Source organism: Cygnus atratus, chromosome 1 (assembly GCF_013377495.2).
Source record: "Cygnus atratus isolate AKBS03 ecotype Queensland, Australia chromosome 1, CAtr_DNAZoo_HiC_assembly, whole genome shotgun sequence".
Taxonomy (NCBI): domain Eukaryota; kingdom Metazoa; phylum Chordata; class Aves; order Anseriformes; family Anatidae; genus Cygnus; species Cygnus atratus.
In genome coordinates this window covers 38,985,870-39,007,324 of record NC_066362.1, presented here as the reverse complement: position 1 = coordinate 39,007,324, position 21,455 = coordinate 38,985,870, and the positions used below count along the sequence as shown (strand labels likewise).

General features: G+C 39.3%; 1 protein-coding gene across 2 annotated transcripts; it reads right to left on the bottom strand.

The window, feature by feature from the left end:
- Positions 1-1,114: 1,114 nt before the first annotated feature.
- TMEM19 (transmembrane protein 19) lies at positions 1,115-16,101 on the bottom strand. 2 transcript variants are annotated; one of them, XM_035543884.2, is made up of 7 exons: positions 15,925-16,101; positions 15,479-15,629; positions 9,116-9,229; positions 7,520-7,657; positions 6,968-7,222; positions 6,128-6,337; positions 1,115-3,828 (listed from the first exon to the last, which is right to left on the bottom strand). In XM_035543884.2, exons 2-7 carry the CDS (start codon positions 15,606-15,608, stop codon positions 3,665-3,667), a joined length of 1,011 nt encoding a protein of 336 aa, XP_035399777.1. In that variant the 5' UTR covers positions 15,609-15,629; positions 15,925-16,101; the 3' UTR covers positions 1,115-3,664. The 2 variants fall into 2 exon arrangements, with proteins under 2 accessions (XP_035399777.1, XP_035399774.1); XM_035543881.2 differs by lacking the exon at positions 15,925-16,101 and adding an exon at positions 15,714-15,874.
- Between the last annotated feature and the right edge of the window lie 5,354 nt (positions 16,102-21,455).

The following is a 21,455-nucleotide window of genomic DNA, read 5'->3' as shown; positions in this document are numbered from 1 at the left end:
ACTTCAGCTCTTACTCTTGCTTGCTTTCTACTGACATTTTCTCTAATTGCAGAATGCATTAATACTTTCTTAAACTGCTGCCATCCTTGCTAGTGGCGTGGGTTTGAACCTCCAAGTCTAATTTTGATGGTGATCACATAGCGGTGTTTAGTTCTGCTTTATGTTTGTTTGAACAAAGCCACAAAAAAAGCAGCCACCAGGAAAGAATAACAACAAAAAAGGTGGCAAACGAGTTACACAGGGCTTCACAGGTTGTTCTGCAAGTCCAACCAGGTAGCTCCCAGGGACTAGCAGTTGTTTTCAGACTGGCAGTGTTCCCCTTCCTAAAATCCCTTCCCTCAACCCAGGTCTGACTGGTTCTCCCACATTTCAGCTAAATCCAGAATTTTGTCCTCAGTCAGCCACTTGGCTAGGATCCATCACTTGCCCCTGCTCCAGGATGATGGATCCCAGGGCAAAACAGAGCAAACAACCCTGCCAGAAAGTCTGTTAAAGGAGGGTATGCTTGTTCTAAAGATATTTTCAAAGTGATAATGTGTATGACATTACTACTTCGTATTATCAGTCACATGGCATGTTTCCTGATCTCACAGGAACGCAGAGCACCATGGTTATCCAGCTCGCTGTGTTTCAAAGAAAACGGAGGCTTAGTTCTTGGTCGTAGTGGCAAGGTATTCATACTGACCCAATTCCTCCTGGGGGGCGGAAGTTCAAGAAAAGCTACTGAATAAATGCTGTCCTGCTGGAATTTGCTTTGCTTTGACGTGGAGTTTGACAGACCTGGAAGTACCCAAGCATAAGATGCCATCTGCCTGACAGCTTTATTTCCACAATGCTGTTATTTCATTTGGGACTTGCAATAGTTACTGAAGGTGGCTCCGTCCTTGGGAGCACTGTAGGGCCCCACACAGTCTGGGTGAATTCGTGTACCTGCTCTTATTTACACACCACAACAGGCCAGTAATTCTGAAAACTGCACAGCCCCTCCGCCCCCCACCCACCAAAACAAAACAAGTATTTAAATGGAGAGAGATTATCCAGTTATGGTAACTTTTGGTACCCTATGGTAACCAAGCCTCAGTGAGACCTGGCTAAAGATTTCTCATACACAAAGTGATTGCAAGATGTTATTTATTAAAAGTAAATTAAGCCATAAACATACTTTTACTTGAACTTCTAACACATCTAAAAATCAAGCAAAGAATGACGACCAATGTTTCGTAATTCAGTTAAAAAAATCAAGAGTATCCTCCTCTTGAGGCTGTGGAAAATCTTGGTGCCACTTCAATATGAAAGGAAATTTAGTGACAGTTATCTCATATACTAAAGGTACCAATAGCTCTGAAGCAAAACAAGCACTCAGGTGTTTTTAATTTCTTTGGTTTTATCCCAGCTCCTCCTCCTTTTCCCTTTTACTTCCTACATGTTCTTTCTCTCCTGGTATCACATGGACAGGCAGTACTCCTGTGCTCCTTTCTCATCTCTGCAACTGCTCTTAGTGACACACATCAGTTCAGAAGCAGATAGTCAAATACTGTAACTTCCTTCCTGTAATATCTATTAAAAAAAAAAAGTAATGAAATTTCCATAAGGTGTACCCCAGTCAATACAGTATACTCAGAGTTAACGCTGTCCCTTTTAGAGTTAAAGAGTGTTCAGATATTTCTAAATATTGCAAATTTAGGATTGGAAATTTCATAAACAAGTCAATGCCATCACTATGAAGATATGACAAATGTTAAATTCTCAATAATGGCCTTTGAAGGTCCTACCTGCAGGAGTTCATTTGGATCACAATAATTCATATGATAACAGATCAAAGCATTTCATGCTGCTATGTGTTTTAAATTACAGATACCTTCCAATTGTGACTAGGCAGTTTTAAAATGAGACTCAAATAGTAGTGAAAAGCAGACTAAGTCTACTTCAGTGTTTGATTTAAAAGCATACTTTGTTTCAGGAAACAAAATAATAAAAAATAAGACATTTAATTGAAAGCAAAAGTATCTTACAAAAGAAAATTATATTTCTTAATTCTAGAAATCACAAAAATATTAATAAAATCTTAAAAGACTGCTAATACAGCGTTTACATAGAAGCAGCATAAATCTAATCAGTGCATAAAAGTTTCCTGTCTTTACTGTTACAGATTAAGTGCATATATTCCTTTTATAACCATGTACCTTCCCATAGGAACACTGGCATACATCAACCATACAATTTGTTCTTTTCAGAAAGCTTTCATAAGGTTGAAATCTCATCTATATCATTGGGTAATACAATTAACAAGGTCCAATGATAAATTCTAGATTTCAAATGAATAAATTCAACATGGGAGGTGTTAAAATATTTGAATATTCTTATAAAAGGTGACAGAATACATGATCCAAGTCAATTTGGACAGGCAACGTACATATTTGTTAAAAAAAATAAATAAATCAGCTGTTTAACACAAATACTCATCTATCTCTGAAGATAAAAAGAAATATCTTTTATACATTAATTGTACAGGCTCTACTTTCTGAATGTCTCCAGTTATTATGAGGGTATTCATAACATTTAAATATAATCTGTGCTGGCTAAATTACTTCTACATCTTATAATTAATGCTGAAAGATGGAATCATCTAATATAGCAGCTTGAGCACCAGAAGGTAAATTCCCCCTTTGAAATGCTTTGTCAGTAAGACTCTCCCTATGCGGATAACATCTGTAGCTTCTTTGATTGAGGCTATCACCTGTGAATAGCAACCCTGAACAAAACAGAAAAAACTTACACTGCTGAAAAAGAACTAAACAATATTGTTTGCTCAGAATGCTAAATATTATAAAGTAATTCTATGCTTACAGAAACAATGTTCATATTTATAAAAAGATGAATGTGAATGCAAAACTGTAATATTTAATGTTACATAATTTAATAAGTACCACATTACAACAGTGTTAACAATCTTCTTATATAGCATTAATTAAGAAATAAGAATTTCAAATAAACATGGACAAAGTTATTATTCTTACTGGAAAAGCTAGTCATTTCTATTCTGAACTCAGTCTTTTGCTTCAACCATTATTATAGCATTATCATAGCATCACTTTTACCAACCCTATTTTCGGGGAAGTGGAGATTGTATCAGGATACAAAATAGGCAACAAGGCTTAATGCTCTTCCTCCTCAAGTATTTCCTCAAAACCTTACATCCTGCAGATTATGGGAATTACTAAACCAAAATTCATCCATTTCACCCGTGTTACCACTGCATAAAGTTGCAGAGTATTTTGTGCCTGGCTTGAACAGTTGCAGTGCTCTATCACACTGGTAAATGTAGATTAGACAACTTCTATTTCCAGCTTCTTGCTCTTCCATAGAGAACACAGAAGCCAACCCTTCAGCTCCATGACGATAAAAAAACAGTGCTTCGCCTCATTTGGCAATGATCTACACCCACTTAAAGAGCAGCAACAGCATATTGACAAGACCCCTCCTTTGCCCTGACAGATGGCTACTGCCATATGAAGCTTGGCTAAATAAGTTGAGATGGAAAGTCCTTTGGCTCTCTCAAAGGTTCAGATCCCTCTCTGCAAGAGAGCTCAAAGAGCACTCTCGGGAGTCTTTAAGTAAGACTGAATATAACTGAACCAGAACACGCAGAAAGCCTTAAACCATTTCAACCTCTTGGCCAGAAACACCATGCCACACCGGGAAGCACCAGAGCAATGAGTACAGAAGAAAAAAGATTTACTGCGTTGTTGTCTAGTATAGGTTTTCCAGATATGTGCTTGGAGTCTTTTGTTTGGTGGTTGACAACCATGCCAGTGTTCTTGTCAAAACCTGGGAAAAGAAAAAGACTTCATTTTAAAAAGCCCACCCAGATGAAAAGAAACTTAGCAAGCAAATGTGTGCAACCTCCTAGGTTCAGTTTACCATTGTGGTGCCAAACATCTGCGAGAAAATACACCAACAGACTGACCTGAATTAGTTAAATCTAATCAGTTAGCTAAATCTGGTAGATTCAAAGAACGGGATATACATGCAACGCTTTATGTTAGAAGTTATTTCATTTGAGAAGCTGCACTTCTACCAGGTCTACTGATCTCTTTACATAGCTCCACAACAAAGCAAGTTGGTTTTGGCTATTTCAAAAGAGCTACAGAAAAAAAAAATCTTCAAAGCTTTATATTTTAATCCTAACACTTGCTATGTTTTAGAAAGTCCCAAGTTTCCTTGAGAGAAAAACTGGGACTACTTTCCATAAATACGTATCACAAATTTACATATATTGTAGATTCAGAGCATAAACACGTAGAACAGTAACAGCAAGCCTTTACACTAGCTTGCTATTTACAAAATAGGTATAATCTCAGTTTGGCAACATAGGAAAATCTGGATCTAATTCTGCCTAGCTGCTGAAGCAAAGTTCTCGTGTGTGTGGCAGAGACGAACTTTCTCTTAGGAACAGTAGGAACTACAGACTATTACATAAACTGAATCTGTGAAGATCACAAATACACAAAACTTTGACAGAAGAGATAGGCAGCACTGGCATATTTAAAAAAAATAATAATAATTTATTTTAAACTTGCTCTTCTCCAGCTTTCAGAGTTCAGAGCTTCACTTCCATCCACACACATTTAAAGTATTTTAAATGTTTTTTAAAAGATTTTTAAAAAACCACAACAATTCCACAGTTCTTTGTTAGCACTGCCATATTTATATATTTTTTCAAGATGCTGCAGAGAGACTGGAGTACTTTTTATGAAAGGACATTAAATTTGGTTGGGAAAAGTGGGTTAAAATAAAGAGGGACACATAAGCTAACAGAGTGCACAACCACGAACAGCACTTTTTCATCTATATTACAGTATGTACAGCATAGCATGTATGTGTGTACTGTATATATTCTCCAGCTTATGAATTTGGGAAATTTGTGGAACTTGCACGCTGTCCCTGCTGCAGCTCAAAAAATAAGTTGCTGAGCATGCAAAAATATCTGAAGTGAAGAAGAAACAGATGCTGACAAATGCAGCCATGCATTAGCTAGGTTTACCACATTCTCATAATGCATCTGCCTCATTAGAAGAATGAGACATTGCCTGAGTGCTTAAATGTTCCCTCCTCAGTACAGAAGTATATAAAATTCCTCAAATGGTTGAGCATTCCATTTTGTTTTGGACTTTCCTGGATCTACAAAGAATAGAGCATAAAAACTGCTGGAAAGCCAAATCCACAGTCAGTAGTTTGCAGTTCTCACTGTGATGGTAGCTTCAACGGGCTTCTATCTCTCCGACAGCTCATCTCCAAACTCAAACCCTGACTTCTAACAAGAAGTATACTGACAGTAAAATCTGAAAACTTAAATTCTCTCTGTAAAACAGTTGATGTAAAAGAAGTGTCGGATATAGTCTTCAAACAATTTTTAAACGTAGGGCTTAGCCTGAAGGTTGCCTGTATTTACTGTTCATTCACAATGATTCTAAAGATCAGTGAGTGAATAAATACTGGAAATATTTATAATCAACCCGATAACAATCTTTTTAAATGGACAATATTTATTTTTTTATTTTTTAAATTAAAATCAGCTTGTCTGTGAAACACTTAACTTACAGGAAACAGAACTAAGCAGTGAAAAAAATAGAATGTAAAATACTGTGCACATCTTCTCGGAGCTCCTCTTACTTAATTCTTGAAGTTGACACTACCACTAAGTCTCCAGAGTAAGAAATGGAGACTCAGCGGTTACCAATTACTCTGAGTGAATGGATAAAATTAAGCTGTTTTCTCTTATAGAAGCTTGCCATAATTAAATACATTGAAAAGGAGGAGGCAGCGACTGGTTTTTCCAAGGTAACATGTTGGAGATCTCCGGTCTCTTTCAGCTGTCAGCAATACAGTGATGTAAGATACACAAACCAAAACGTGCAAAAGGAAGAGGACGAAAGACACAAGGACCAACCGTCCTTGCTCTTGTTTTCATTACGATGCCCATTACTTTGGCTCTCATTGTCCTTTGTGATGCTAACTCTGTATTTTTCCCCACTTAAAAATTACCTCCTCAGCCATTCCCGACACTTAAGTCCATTTTTAGATTACATTAGGAAAGGGAAAAAAAAAAAAAGAATAAGATTCTTACCACTGTATTGCATTGTAGCTCCCAAATATGAATCAACAATTGATCCCAGCAAGCCAGCTGCTGCACCGAACACAACAATTGGCCATTGTGGCGCGGACACATCCAGATCACTCACGAAAATGAGCTGTGTTATGAAGTAGGCTGTTCCTACTGCCATGCCACCAAGCAAACTTGAGAGGAGACCCACTAATGTAATTCCTCCATTAGTACCTAAAATCAAACAAAACCAAGCTGATTTACCAACTTTTTCTTGCAGACTTCGATTTATTCAGATGTCTTATATGAAAACAAAACTACACTCATAGTCATATTTTCCTCTTTTATCCATAATACTCTGCTACCACAGCTTTTATTTACAATTCCCACGAGATGCTGAGAAGCTTACCCTGTACCACTACAGCCTGTGTATTAATATTACTTTCCAAGACTCTAAGCATAGTTATCAAGAAATATTCACTAGCAATAAATTAAGTAAAAATATATTTTTTTCTTCTATTGATTGAAATTTTAATGACTGAAAAATTCAGATAACTTGTAGTCTTTGCATTATCAGCAGTATAAAGGCTTCTAATAGTACCAGAGACAAGAAGTGACAGCATTCACTAAGGATGGTTTTAGCTCACAGGATGCTGTGTTGATGAATCTCACAGATGATATGCAGCAGAAACACAACCAAGTAAATCACATTTCACAGAATGCATTCCTGCTAGCATTTTCTAATCTCAAATTCCTAATGTTTGCTTTTCTGAGGCTTTTTTTGAACTTTTCAAGTTGGATGCGTAATTCAAAACAATCAAGAAAGTATTAAGACAAGAACATGTAAAACAGATAACTCCTCACCTACTGGAACTTTTTCCCAGGTTGTTATTAACCTTGGCTTGCTTTTACTCATAACACTACCAATCTCTGACGCCCACGTATCACCAGCAGAGCATGCCAAAGCTCCCAAAAGCGATAAGCACATCCACGATGCTGTGTATTGCTTTGAAAAGTCTATTGGAATTTCACCAGGTCCACTTTCTATCATATATAAGATAGCCAGCTCAGTAGGAACACCGCCATTACAAAATACTTGTAACCAATTCCTCTGTCCACCTAAAGTGACAAAAACCTAAATGTTAGTATTTTCAGACAACCCTGAAATGCAACAGCAGGAAGACATATAAAATTAAATTTAAAAAGACATTTTCAAAACAGAAAATATAAAACAATTTACTTAATAGGGCGGAAGAAAAAGGTAAGTTGCTCGCTACATTCAGGGGGATAAGGGGATGAAATGACAGGAGCGTTCTCTTCTTTGGGTGTTACATCTCTGACCCTTTGAAATAAAGGGGAATATGCAGTATTTACTCTTCACAAGGGATCTGACAAAATCAAAGTGCTAGGGCTTACCTTCTTTGTATTCGGAATCTATTCGCTTCTTTATATCTTTTTTCCATTTAGTAAGCTTTGAAGAAGTAACAAAAAATACAAGCAAAGAAGTGAAGAAACTGTAATTTGCAACTGTAAGGATAAATCCAACCACCAATCCTACAAAGAAAAAAAAAACATCTGTGTAATGTTGTTCCATGTAACAACTTAATCTCTTTAGTATGATCTTCATGATAAGTGATTGTCATGATAAATCTGAGATAAATATGCAGTAAGGGAATTACTGAAGCATCTAACACCTGTAGTGAGAACTCCAGAGACATCTTCACTGACATAAAACAGTTACTTTTATCATTTTCTCCTAACTTTCAAAGCTAAATTGCTAATTTTATTGCTATTGCTAAAGCATATGACTCTTTCTGAAGATCTTCTGTTGCCACAAATCAGCAATACTGTGCAAAAGACAGAGAAATAGAGAAAAGCCGAAGGATATGTAATTGAAATTTACATACCCTGCCCAAAGAATTTGATTGTTCGTATGAGAAGCGTATAGACAGCTGTGGCAGCCTCTCTATCCCCAAGTTTATCTTCAGTTTGGGGATCAAACCTCTCCCCCTACACAAGGTCTTTGAGATAAACCATAAAACCCTCCTCCATATCTTAACAGCTGCTACTTCTCCCTTCTGTTTTTTCTGTTATTTTCTTAAGTATTTGAGCTCCTAGATGTTTCTTTTTCTACCTCCTCCACAAGAGAGGTCTAACTCACTGCCCACTGCATGATTTGAATTCTCCCTGACTGAAAGAAAATTAGCTGTGTGCAAAATGAATGCCAGTATAAGCTGGCTAGCAGAGCTGTTACATTAAGAGATAAAAGCATAGCAGAGAACTTTTTTAAATCTAGAAAATGCTTCCTTGTAACTCACAAACAAAACAAGATTCGCAAGATGGGTGACACAGGTGGAAGGGATGCGAGGACTTGCTTCTTTCCACTGACCATCAATTCAGACACCACAAGACAAAGGTCAGTCACCTCACCCACAAGTCTTGCATCGTATTTCAATGAACACTGACTGTTTTTTTTTTCTCTCGTGTGGTCAAGAAAAAACATTGCTGAAATGCTCATTGGCTTGAAGTGAAAAACACATTTAACTGTCTTCGTATTTGCAGGAGGCCAAAAATGCCTAGAACTGCTGGTATTACAGAAAGGAGAACCGTGTTATATCTGCTGGTTTCCTACCAGGCCGGTAAGGCTGCTGACATGGCTCAGTTTTAGGCCATTTCTCTACCACTGCCTCTTTCATTTTATTATCTCTAGATATGTGAAACAAACAAAACCATGCAGATTTAACTGCGCACTGTACCTAAGTTCAAAACAATCTTGCAGATTTATATAAATCTAATGACAGTATTAATCAAATGTATTACAAACAGCAGCAAAAGTTAACTTGACTAAAGCATAATTAAAATCACTATAAATTCAAGGTACGTATGCTTATGTTTATTTTCTTATTATAATAGAACTAGGTAGGAATTTCTTAAAATAATATTATGTACAGTAAAAAGGACCTTAATTCAGTTTATTAAGCGTTTAATTTAATAACCTCAGAAGAAACATACCTCCCAATGCACCACTGTGATCAAGACTCTTCTTCTTAACACCCTGTGTAGCAATCAGTAGTGGAACTGTGACTGAAAAAAGCCAGCGCCACGGAGAAATTGGTCGTAAATTACCTGGTAATTTAAATAAAATGGTTACAGATCATCCTTATAAGCCTTTTTAATGCCTTTATATCTGAAAAGTATTTCTCACCTTGTATATATTTAAAATCTGATCTTAATAGAGATTGAACCTCCTTACCTTTCAAAAGAAAAGTATGTTTTTGAATGGAAGACCAAAATACCTGTAATTATCTACTCCTTTTTTCATTCAGCCTTCACAGAAAAAAAGAAAATATATTAACTAAAATTAACAAATGGCAAATGTGTTAGAAATAGACATAGTGAGATTTTTCATTCTGAAAAGGACTAATAAGCTCAAAAAAATAACAAACTGTTAAGACCAGCTGAAATCTGATTTGAATAAAACAGGTATGTTCAGATATTAGAAAAAAAATATAGCATGTAGAACTGAGTTTCAAATATGAATAAATTTCAAACTAAAATCACAGTTAACAAAACATTAGCATTCCTTTCATGTAAAGAAACTACAAAGCAACTTCAAGTAAACAAAATAGGTCAAGAGCTGCCCTCAAAGATCATGTTCACAGAATCACAGAACGGTTTAGGTTAGGAAGAACCTTAAAGACCATCAAATTCCAACCGCCCTGACATGGGACACCTCCCACCAGACCAGGTTGCCCAAAGCCCCATCCTGCCTGGCCCTGAACACCTCCAGGGATGGGGCATCCACAGCTTCTCTGGGCAGCCTGTGCCAGTGCCTCACCATGCTCTGAGGGAAGAATTTCTTCCTAATGTCTAATCTAAATCTACCCTTTTCATTTTAAAGCTGTTACTCCCTGTCCTATCACTGCACTCCCTGACAAGGAGTCCCTCCCCAGCTTTCCTTGTAGGAAAAGGCCCCCTTTAGGTACAGGACTTGTTCTAATACATCCATCAGTCATGTTATAACTTACTCACTTGTAACTCCATGAAGAAATCGTATCTGTTAATGATGACGATGTTTTGTGTGTTTTTTTTTTTTTAATCGAAGTTCAGCATATACGAGAACAATACAGAGAATGAACACCACTGTCCGCAGTCACTAATGCTTTTTTAGCACTTTTCTGCTACGAGAGGAAACTACCTTGCCTTTCCAGCAAAGCCAAGTAGTAGGGATTTTAGGAAAAGTCATCATTGTTTATCAAAAGCTTTAGTCTGGTAGCTCTCAACAAGGAAAAGCAAGCAACCTTCTAAATCCCTTTTTTCATCATGTATGTATTCTGAAGTATTCCTAGGACGTACCTACTGTTATCATTTTGTTGTTTACATCGTCAATATGAAATTTACTCTATGTTAATAGAAGGATTTCTACTTGGCTGACAGAGGACTCCAGATGTAGATTCACATCTATGTGTGGAGGAGACATCAGTGTTTACGTAAGCTATCTAGCAGCTTGTGTTTCTGTAGCTTTGTATTACTATCCTTTCTATTTGTACGGAAATTTTACATATTCTGTAACATCTAAGTGCTTAGTTGAGCCACAGTGATGCTTTATGTCTTCTAATAAAACTAGCAGGAAATCCTGCCATTTATATACACATTTCCATTCTACACTAATTCTGTCCTGTTGGTCTATAAGCAAATCACCAGTTTATCACATCACCACTGATGATTTGTACTGACATTAGAACGGAAGCTTAGATGTTTCGGCTTCTTTTACAGTAATAAAAAAGAAAATACCTTTTTCGTTGCTACCCAAACCATTTTGTTCCACACTAAACCTGGCTGAAATCATACAAACTAGCACACTGGATCCAGCCAAACGTCTGACTCAGAATCCCATTCAGTGATTTCCTATTCACATTCTTTCTGCCATTCATGACATATAGAGATGCCCTCTTTCTGTGATTAATTATAATTATGCAGCCTTCTTCAGATGGATGCTGTTACCTGCCCTGGTCATCTTTGTTCCTTGCTGATCCTGCTGTGGATGTTGTGAGATGGGATGAACACAGGTGTAGGTAGTACTCTTGTATGTGGAGACCCCATGAATTGACTATTATAAAATATTTACATTTTCTTCCTTACTAGCAATTTATTGATTTTTTTTGGCAATGAAGTGTGTGTCATTTCCAAAAAAAAAAGATGATAATATATTAAGTAACCTGGATGGTGTAATTGCCCTCCTCATCATTACCTGCTTGTACTGACTGAACCAGGCTACTGACCTCCTTCAGTCATGCAGCATATTAATTACAGACAGCTGTGGTGTAAAATACATGTATTTGTTCTGCTGTTCTCTTCTTTTACTACTATCTGATCTCCTTTATCCACAGTAACCAAGCTCTTGGGTCCTCCTCTCCCCCACAGCAGCGTATCTCAACAGGGAGAATTTACCTCTCTCAGAGCCTGCAAACATATCCATTACCTTTACAATGGGTGTTCTTATGACTTCATTAACCAAAGCTTTTTCATCAAAAGTGTTAGCTTTAGAAACTTTCAAAGAACACTAGGAACACTAAAAAAGAGCAAAAGAACTGAAAAACTAAGCTTATTTCAGCAAGCCTCAGGTTCCCCTGTTAAATCATGACTTTTATGGAAAAACAACAGATGCTATAAACTTTTCGGATCATCTGGCTACCTTTTCCTTAAATACACAAGTCTGGTGTTGCATAGTCTGATTTCTATCTAAACATTTATCCTCAAGTGAGCTTGAAGTTATCTACTGCAGTTCTCCCAATTCTGTCTCTGTTTCTCTAATCCATGGAATTTGGTTCAGCTGAGAATCATGAATGATTCAGACTTGTTATTCTGTGCTTTGAGCAGTCCCTCTTTACTGCACATGCATGCGCACACAGCCTCTTCCCAACCTGGCAGCAGTATAGGCAACTTGGTCTGGAGCCCTGCAGAGACTTGTTGAAAAACAAGCTGCATCCAACAGATTCATGTCTTGTACTACGTGTTCACTCTCAGAAGCCTCTGGTATTTTTTCTCTGTAGTCTCTAGACTAAACATTTTCCACTTCTATGTTCCACTGTTTACTTTTCTCAATTTTATCTAGAAAAAAATCTCAGCAACACTGCAATCAAACGGTTATCACCAGTTTTGATCGTTGATTCATTAATGATAACACTTTCAATATCCCTACTCTTAGTCATTCCTTAATGTACAGGAGTTGTTCTTTCATCTTTTAGCCCTTATTTTTGCAAGTGATTCATATTATTTATTTTATTAATTAATAATAATTAATTCGTATTTAGTGACAAGAGAATTTCCCTTGCCTTGCACAGTACGTTCACATGAGGAATTGTCTTCTTTATGGTGTGGTATATACAGCAGACTGAAAACATGTATTTATGCTAGGAGTTATCCTTCTTTTTCCAAGAGCTACTGTACCTCACTTAGTGGGGGAATCCTTTCTACTGGTTTGTGTTCTCTGACAATAGCTGCAACAGAACTGTCACGTTACGGAAGTCTTGAGTTTTCACGTGAGTGGGGATTTTAGATTTACACGTTTTGCTAAACGAACGGCGCACGTGAGTTTAGGGGTGGCAAAACTGCCAACACATCTCTTGTGCTTCTGTTTACTTTGTTTACCAGCCAACATAATTTAAACAGAATGAGCTTCCTGTGCTATGGCTATATTCAAGTATTTGACTATAGCTTATTGTTTTTCCTCACAGGACAATTCATAATGCATTGCATTAAAATCTATCAATTCATTGCTTTCACAGAATCATATGAAAACAATTCTACATAATCACAGTTTCTGTATTTGAAAATAATACCGCGTTTTTGAAACTGAAGAGAAAAATTACTTCAGGCCTAGTATTAACATCTAAGCAAAAATGGCTCACCTGTTATCTTTGTTACACAGAAAATAAAGCCAGTTTAGAATGTTTTGAAGTATTTAACTGGAAAGTAATCAAAACATTTTACAAGAAATGATTGCTTTTAATGATATTCTCCACTGACAATTTTTAAATTAGAATACTTACACCACCAAGAGAGACTATTTGAACAACTCCCAAACAAAATAAAAATGGTTTTCAAAACTACAAACGGTTTAATTTTACAAACAAAATTAATTGAATAAAAAATACTTCAACATATTTTATTTTAAAGATACTTACTCATCAAATTATCTATATTTTTTCTTGAGTTTCCAGTTTGTCCCCTTTCTTAGTCATTCAAGTCATTATGATGTGAATTTAAAAGAGCTTGTAGAACAGAAAGACAATATCCCACTCAGCTGTCATATTCAATGTGATTCCATAAAGCACCAGTGTCCATAGCAACTTATCTTCTAAGGAGATGATTTATCATCAACATCCTAAACATATCTGTTTCCTTCTAAAATTCCAGCACACTCACTAAAATAAAAGCTATTAATAAAGTTAATAAAGGAGTTATTACTGTCCATTTAGAGGGTATATTATTTAAATCATAGGGTGACTCAATAAATCTACCGCCTTAGCAGTAAGAATATATTAATATCACCTCATTTTTACTTTAAATTTAAGGACATACATTTCATTGGACAAGATCTTAAAAGTACATATTTTAGGACATAAAAATTTGAAAGTATGAGAAGAAATGCTTGTTGTAACAGTTAAAAAAAGTCTTCAATTTCTGCAGCCAGAGAGCCAAGAAAGCTATTGATTATGTCCTGAACAACACAACTTGCTCTGATAGAATTTCACTTCCACAAAAATGACAAAGTCAGTAGGTGAAAGTGACAAGACTGCTGTCTAAAACACTGTCCCTTTCCATTCTGTTAATCTTGGTGCAAGGCTCTCAAAAACGTATCTTAAGCTGATGACCATCTCAGCAAGATTTCAAGTGAGTTTTGTTTAAAAAGCCCAGAAACTTATGAAAAGTAAATTATTGATGCAGCTTTTGAGCTAAAACAACAAAAAACATGAGAAATGGTTTGTCATATCTGCTGTACAAATATATGACATCACAAATCTAGCATTAAACTGGGTCTCAATCTAATAGAATAAACATTTCGCACAGGCACAGCAGCTTGTCTTGCTGGAAAGCTGAACACGATGGTTTTCAACAAGAATGCTTCCATCAGCAGTATCTACAGCTTTGCTGCTATGCAGGCTCCTTGGTTCAAAGTAGGGCAAATGCATTTCACAGTGAAACGCTAGTCATTGCGAGTGCAAAGGTTCTCAAGATGAACAAACTTCTCTTCTGCGTCCTGGAAAATCTCTACAAAGAGGGGGATTTGTCTCTAGTCCCCTCCTTCCTATCAGTCCTTAGTCCTGATACATGTGGTATCAGGGTTCTCCACTCTATCAATTCTCAGTCATGTTAGACAGCAAGGACCGGAATACCCTGATTAGTGGAAAAACTGAGAGTGCTATACCTGTAGACAGCAGATGCATAAATGACATTATTAAAAGCATGCTTCAGACCAACTTGGTTACCTCAAAATTAAATTAACAAAACCTGTTTTTCAAGCCTGCTTCTTGCATACCTTCTGTGTATCTAGCATCTCTCCGCAAGCCAAAGCAGAACTGTCCAGAAAATGCAGATTTAATGCTGTACCAGACCTAATAGCTACCCTAAAACCTGAAACACTAAAAAGCACTTGCGCAGGGACATCCAAATGCTGCTACAAGAGTTAGTTTATGCTGGTGGTGTATTTATTCTAGCTCCTTTTGAATCCAAGGTGTCACCAAGCACCTGGGCGTGCTCATGCTGCATCCCTGGGCAATCAGCAAAAATGCCATGACAGTGAAGCTTCTCCTGCATGAAATTAGCTGAGGTCTTAAGGACGTGTGTTTACCTGTCCTGGGAAAGCTGTTAAACTCTTCTAGGCTTGAACTGATGTTGCAGGCAGTAGTGCCGTGTTTACACACTGCTGTAAGAATGGTCCTAACAGAACAACAGACCACAGAAAGTACCAGCGTCCCTGTAACCCTACATAACAAATTCACGCACAGCCCGCTCGACTTGCTTAAATGGAACAGAGCTGACTGTGTGCGCCCATGTAAAAGACTCCATGCATACATCCCTCTCTTCTTGCACTATTTCCCCTGTTTCTCTCTTCCTTGGCCCTGCAACTCTTCCTGCATGCCCTGTTCAAAGCCTGCAGATACATTTTTAAAACTTTTCAATAGGCCAGTGCTATCCTCATACACTATCACTGCTCTCCCTGACAGAGCAGGGTACCAACTCCCGGCAGGACTCGAGCTGTCAGCTGTACCCAAGAGGGAGAGGGCTCTGCAGATGCCTCTTCCAGGTCCCTGTGGGGACAGAAGGAGGAGAGCTCCAGGCCCCAGCCCGGGACGCAGCCTTTGGACTCACCGTAGTAGGTACTCGCAGTCATGGACACGATCCAGAAGGCCAGGGAGATACAGATGAGCAAGCTCAGGATGATGATGTTCGCCATCATCTTAAGGTACTCCTTGAAGAAATCCTCCTGGTAGCACGACATGGGGAGCCAGGAGGAGGCCGCCTGCAGGGGAAGCACAAGGCGCAGCGCATCAGCCACACCGCCGCCCCAACCGCCCCGCGGCCGCCGCTCGCCCCCGGCACCTACGGGCATGGCGGGGGGCTGCGCGGCACCACCGGCACGCCGGCGGCGGCGACCGGGCGGCGGCGATGGCTGCCCCCCGCCCGCCACACCGAGCGCGGCCAGCGCCGGAGCGACCCGACACGGCGCAGGCTCGGCGGCGGCGGAGAGGGCAGGAACGAGCTGCGGGCGGCCTCCGCCCCGCCTTCCCCCTGCACCGCCCGGCCACGCCACCGACCTGCAGCCTGGGGCCGCACGGGGGCTGCTGTGGGTCGGGCTCGGTGCGGCCTCGCTGCCAAAAAATCCTCGTGAGGAGGCGAGGGTCACTGCTGCGCTGTGCCGGCGGCACCCGCCGCGGCCATCGCGGCCGCTGGGGCGGCCATTTCCTCGCTCCCCGCCGGTCCCGGCGCAGCCGTGTGTTCAGTCTGAACGCAGTATGCCCCAACCCTGGCGTTCATCTACGTGTTAAATGAAAGAAATCTTTGTGAAATAAAAATCCACTTTGCCTCTTTGTGGAATAAAAACGGAGGGATGGCGGTTGATAAGGATGTGAGCATTTTGATGAGGTTTGAAACCTGGTGGAGCTCATTGCAAAGTTCATTAACGCAAGAAAGAGAGACTCGAAACACTACCCAAATTCAGCTTGGAATGAAAACAAGCCAAACCTGCCCATAAGCTTTTCTGAGGGCATGCCAGAATCGCTTGCAAAACACTTGAATATAAATAAAGAAGCTAACACGAGTTATTAGAAGGACTCCACAGCTCCCTCTTCCACACCTAAGAGGCTTTGTGAACAAAGCACAGAAGATGTGAAGCTCCAAAACTTTTCAAAACCCCTCCCTTTCTTTCCTTTAATGCTGCTACCTATGAAATAAGATTTTAAGCATCTCAGAAGAGAATTTTGATGTAACATATTCAACATTTGTTCTGTGGAAAGCAGACTAAAAAACCTTAAAGCTTACAAACACCCGCACAGATGAGTCATTTCATGAACATCAATAACTTCAGGTGCTTATTTTCACAGAATTGAAACAGCAGCAGAATATTTAATTATTCAGTGAGCGGCTGAGTAATAGGAAAAAGTTAATTAAAATATATTTTACATAGAACAGGTAGCACATTTAGTTACGGGCTTTGGTTGTCTTTGAGGAACAACAGAAGTTCTTAGGCTTGAAAAATCTAGTGAATAATCTTCATTTAAGACGTGATAGTTTACCTACTGGATTTAGGAATATTTCTGGCTCATTAACACCTGATTCATCTTTGAGGCATGTTCTGTTGCTTTTCGTTCAGCATCTGCAGTAAGTTTCTAACAGGATGAGCACACAGTCCACCTTGTGGAGTCTTTTTCAACAAAAGCTTACAGTTTTGTGTTGTTATGAATGAAACATTCAGTTATCACTTGGGGCTTCTTCCTCAGATGTTGTCTAAACTAGTGACCATATTCTGTAAAGGCCTACAGATAGTTGATTTTATCTGAAGAGAAGTAGGCCCGTTCCAGAGGCTAAACACTTAGGTATTTACAGTGTATTGGCTGTAGGCAATTAGAGCCAAAACTTGGACCAGGTGCCTTGGACAAAGTTGAACAGACTTCATCTTTTTTTCTACTATATTTATTGATAATAATGACTGGGCACACCTGATTTTTCTCTGAATTAAAGATCCTGAAAAGATTAATACTAATGTAGTAGAATTGACTTTGGTATATCTAGTCTGCCATTTCACCTTTAAATTTTTCATTAAACCTCTATCAGAGATCTGGATTTGAAATCCTGGGATGAGTAGGCGAACTGCTTTGTAAGAACAGGACACCTTTTGAAGGATAACACCAATACAACATTGCTTAGATGCTCCTGCCATCTAAGTTAATGACTTTTGATCAGAGCAAGATTAACTCTATGTAGACTGGTGGCTGAACAAGTAGCTGCTTGTTCAGCTGTAACCAGCTCCCATAAATGTGTTCATTCAAACACACTGTTAACTGCAGTAATGCTTTATTCAATTTATTGCTTACGTTTTGTTTTCTAACCTGTTGTATTGCGCTTATGTGGCAAGGTTTTGGTAGCGGGGGGGCCGCAGGGGTGGCATCTGTGAGAAGAGTCCAGCAGTGGCCCCATGTTAGATAAGGGCCAGTTTCAGCTGGCTCCAAAAGGGACCTGACACTGGTCAGAGCTGAGCCATTAAGCAAAATTGATTGTGCCTCTGGGAAAGCTTATTTAAGTAAGGGAAAAAGTGCTGTGCAACAGCAGCTAGGAGGGAGGAGTGAGAACCAGCCCTGCAGACACCAAGGTCAGTGCAGCAGGAAGGCAGGAGGTGCTCCAGGCACAGAGCAGAAGTCCCCTGCGGCCTGTGGAGAGGCCCCTGGTGGAGCAGGCTGTCCCCCTGCAGCCCATGGGTCCCACACGGAGCAGATCTCCACGCTGCAGTCCGTGGAGGAGCCCCTGGTGGAGCAGGTGGATGTGGCCTGGAGGAGGCTGCGGCCCATGGAGAGCCCCCGCAGGAGCAGGCCCCGGGCCAGAGCTGCAGCCTGTGGAGAGGAGCCCACGCAGGAGCAGGGGGTCTGGGGGGAGCTGCCGCCCGTGGGGGACCCGTGCTGGAGCAGTTTGCTCCTGGGGGATGGACCCCATGGTACGGAGCCATGTGGGAGCAGTTGTTGAAGAGCTGCTGCCTGTGGGCAGCCCCCCCAGGCTCAGTTCAGGAAGGACGGCATCCCGTGGGAGGGACCCCTCGTGGAGCAGGGGCAGAGAGTGACCAAGAAGGAGCGGTGGAGATGAAGCATCATGGACTGACCGCAGCCCCCGATTCCCCTGCACTGTTCAGGGGAGGAAGAGGGTGGATGGGGGGGGAAAGTGTTTTTAGTTTGCTTTTAGTTTCTCACTGTTCTCATCTGCTAACTATAGGCAATAAATTATATTAATCTCCCTATGTTGAGTCTGTTTTGCCCGTGATGGTAATTGTTGAGTGATATCCCTGTCCTTATCGCAATCCTTGAGCCCCTTCCATCATATATTTTCTCCCCCTCTCCCTTTTAGGCGGGGGAGTGAGAGAGTGGTTGTGTTGGAGCTCAGCTGCCCAGCTGAGTAAAACCACCACATCTGTAAGAGACTGATGCTTGAATTTCTGATGGAGAAAAAAAGGTTCTTGCAGGAATCATACAGCCCTTGCTGATATCAGTGGGACTGTACAACTATGTGACCACGATGAATCACAATCCACCAGCTAATGCAAAGAGGAGACATGTTTGCAGAGCTCTAAAGAACCCTTCATCTTCCTTTGTAGCTCCCATACCTGAGCTAAGAAGCACTCTTTAGACACATACCAGATAATTGCTCTTGCTTATTCACAGGCCTTGAATCTTGGCGTAAAGCCACAGCTGCTGCTGCTCTTGGAATTTACAATAGCAAGAAAAGCAAAACAGAATACAGCTCTCAATGCCTGGCATGGTAGAGGTGATTTCAGTTAGAAATTCAGTAACAACCATGGCATGAATAATGTTGACTTTTACTCCTATTTCAGCTCAGAGACATCTGTGTCATGTGGCCTTGTGCATCCCTCTTCCAGGGTTTTCGATGATATGAAACCTAGATAAGTTCCTGCAGTTGCTTAATATACATTAAGTGTTACGGCTAGAATCGAAAATGAAAGAAACCTGAAATTAGACTTCTATATTTGGAAACTGAAAGAAGTAGACACGTTTCTGAAAGTAACGAGTCTACAGCATTTACTGCTGTTGACCCAAATGCTATGTTTAAAGTCCTGTTTTCTAGATATTGCTCTTTGTTTTTACTAGGTCCTGCAATAAAGATAAATAAATAAATAAATAATAATAATAATAAAGCAGTTTTAATGGGCAAAAATTAATTTTTTAAAAAAATGTACATCTAGATGGTGACAATAATGTGAATTTAGAATTCACATACTTAAAATACCATCTTGAATCAGTTTCAAGTGTTAAGTCACATGTAATACATGCAATATGTACATTTCATAAACAATATTTACTTATATTTAAAGAAAGATTCCCCATTCTTGCTTATATAGCTAAAAAGCTTGATAATTAAAAAAATGGCAAATAACTGTTGCTTGAAAGCTTTTCACTACACTTTCCTATACAAATACATACTTGAAGTAAAAAAATCTGACAAGTTTTTTTTTAAAAAATCATTAGACTTATAAGCAACCCAGGTATTTAGATGAAGAGTTCCTTCTGACATTGTACCTAGGACTATAGGATGCAAAATACAACCAGCGCAGAGTCTAGAATTAAAAATAAGTATGGTAATTTAAAAGGACACAGGAATGTGAGGTGAGCAAAGGCAGCATGACAAACTGAAGATAATAGCATGCTAATGTACATAGCATGCTAATTAAAATTAACTCTTTCGCATTCATTCTTTTCCTAGGAATAAATTGGAATTCAGGTAATTTGCTGTAATATAGCATAAAATTTCCAAAGTTTCATGAAGATACTTTGAAGCAGCTTTACGTTCTGCTTTGCTTTTCTTCTACTTTTGTCTCTCTGGTATGGTACTCTCCATTTCTCTTCCCTGCTTAAACGTTATTCATGTTTGTGAGGACTCTGTTTTTGTAATGTTGTTCTTTTTTCTTAGTGGTATAAAATTAATAGAAAATGCTGATCTGACCATAGAATAATTCATTACACCTCCCTCAGTAGTCTTTTTTACAAGATAAATATTTTTTATAGTAGAGGAAGGATGAAAGAGAAAGAGAGCTAGCCACTGTTTTTTAGAAGCTGAACAGATTACATTATTAAAAATTTGTTTGGAGACAAATATTGTTTGTCTTATAGTTAATATGACAATGAATGCAAAGGAACCCCTTGGAAGATCTTGATTTTTACTACTTTATTTTTTAACAGCACAAAACCCCACCATATTTAGACATGAACTTTTTTGATTTAATTTCCTTGTTAACTCTCCACAAGATTTTCAATATATATTTTTACTTTCTGTTGTTGTTTTTTTACTATATTTTAAGGGAACCATTTTCCTCCCCCTTTCCCTTTCAGGAGGGGGAGTGAGAGAGTGGTTGTGCTGGGGCTTAGCTGCCCATCAGGGTAAACCCACCGCAACTATACAAAAGAGATGTGGATGAATGAGGAAGGATCAGCAGAGTTTCGAGAAGGTGTTGAGAACTGGCAGCTGAGGCAAATGCTCCCATGGCATCTGGCTCTCTGAAGTACTGAATGAATCCAGGGTGTTTGAGAGCTCTGCCCCATTCGAGAGGATCCTATTGGCATGCGTTAGGTAAAAGCTGCAGGACTTTGAGGTGGTGCAGAGCACATCTGGGGTTAGATGTGTCAAGCCTTTGAGTACATTTGGAGCAAAACTGGGAGGCTAGGCTCCTCCAGGAAGAACCGATCTCATGGCAATGAAAATTGCTTTGAGAAATGAATGCCAGCATATGGTGGATGAGAACAGCCATGGGAATGGCTTAGTAGCTCCCCTGTTCTCTATCACCACGCTAGGTAGAGCATAGTCTCTGTTGACAGAATATTAACTATGCAAGGGAACAGGAGTGGCTGGCTTTTAGATTTAGATAACTTTTAAATGGTATAGAATCATTAAGATAAATACATTTTTAGCCTGTAAAAACACATGTCCTTCCACTTCTGCCTCAACACAAGTGGGTGTAACCTGTCATACATAATGATTTTAATTAGCAGTTTGATCTGTTTAGACAGACTGGGCAGAAGTGATGGAACTATGCATGGAACATATATTTTCCTGCATAGATCACACTGTTAGA

Coding starts and splice junctions, on each gene's coding strand:
- TMEM19 (XM_035543881.2), bottom strand. Junction 7,658..9,115: donor TCACAGTGGTGCATTGGGAG/GTATGTTTCTTC, acceptor TTTTCTTTGTAG/GATTGGTGGTTGGATTTATC. Junction 3,829..6,127: donor AGCTACAATGCAATACAGTG/GTAAGAATCTTA, acceptor TTCTTTTCCCAG/GTTTTGACAAGAACACTGGC.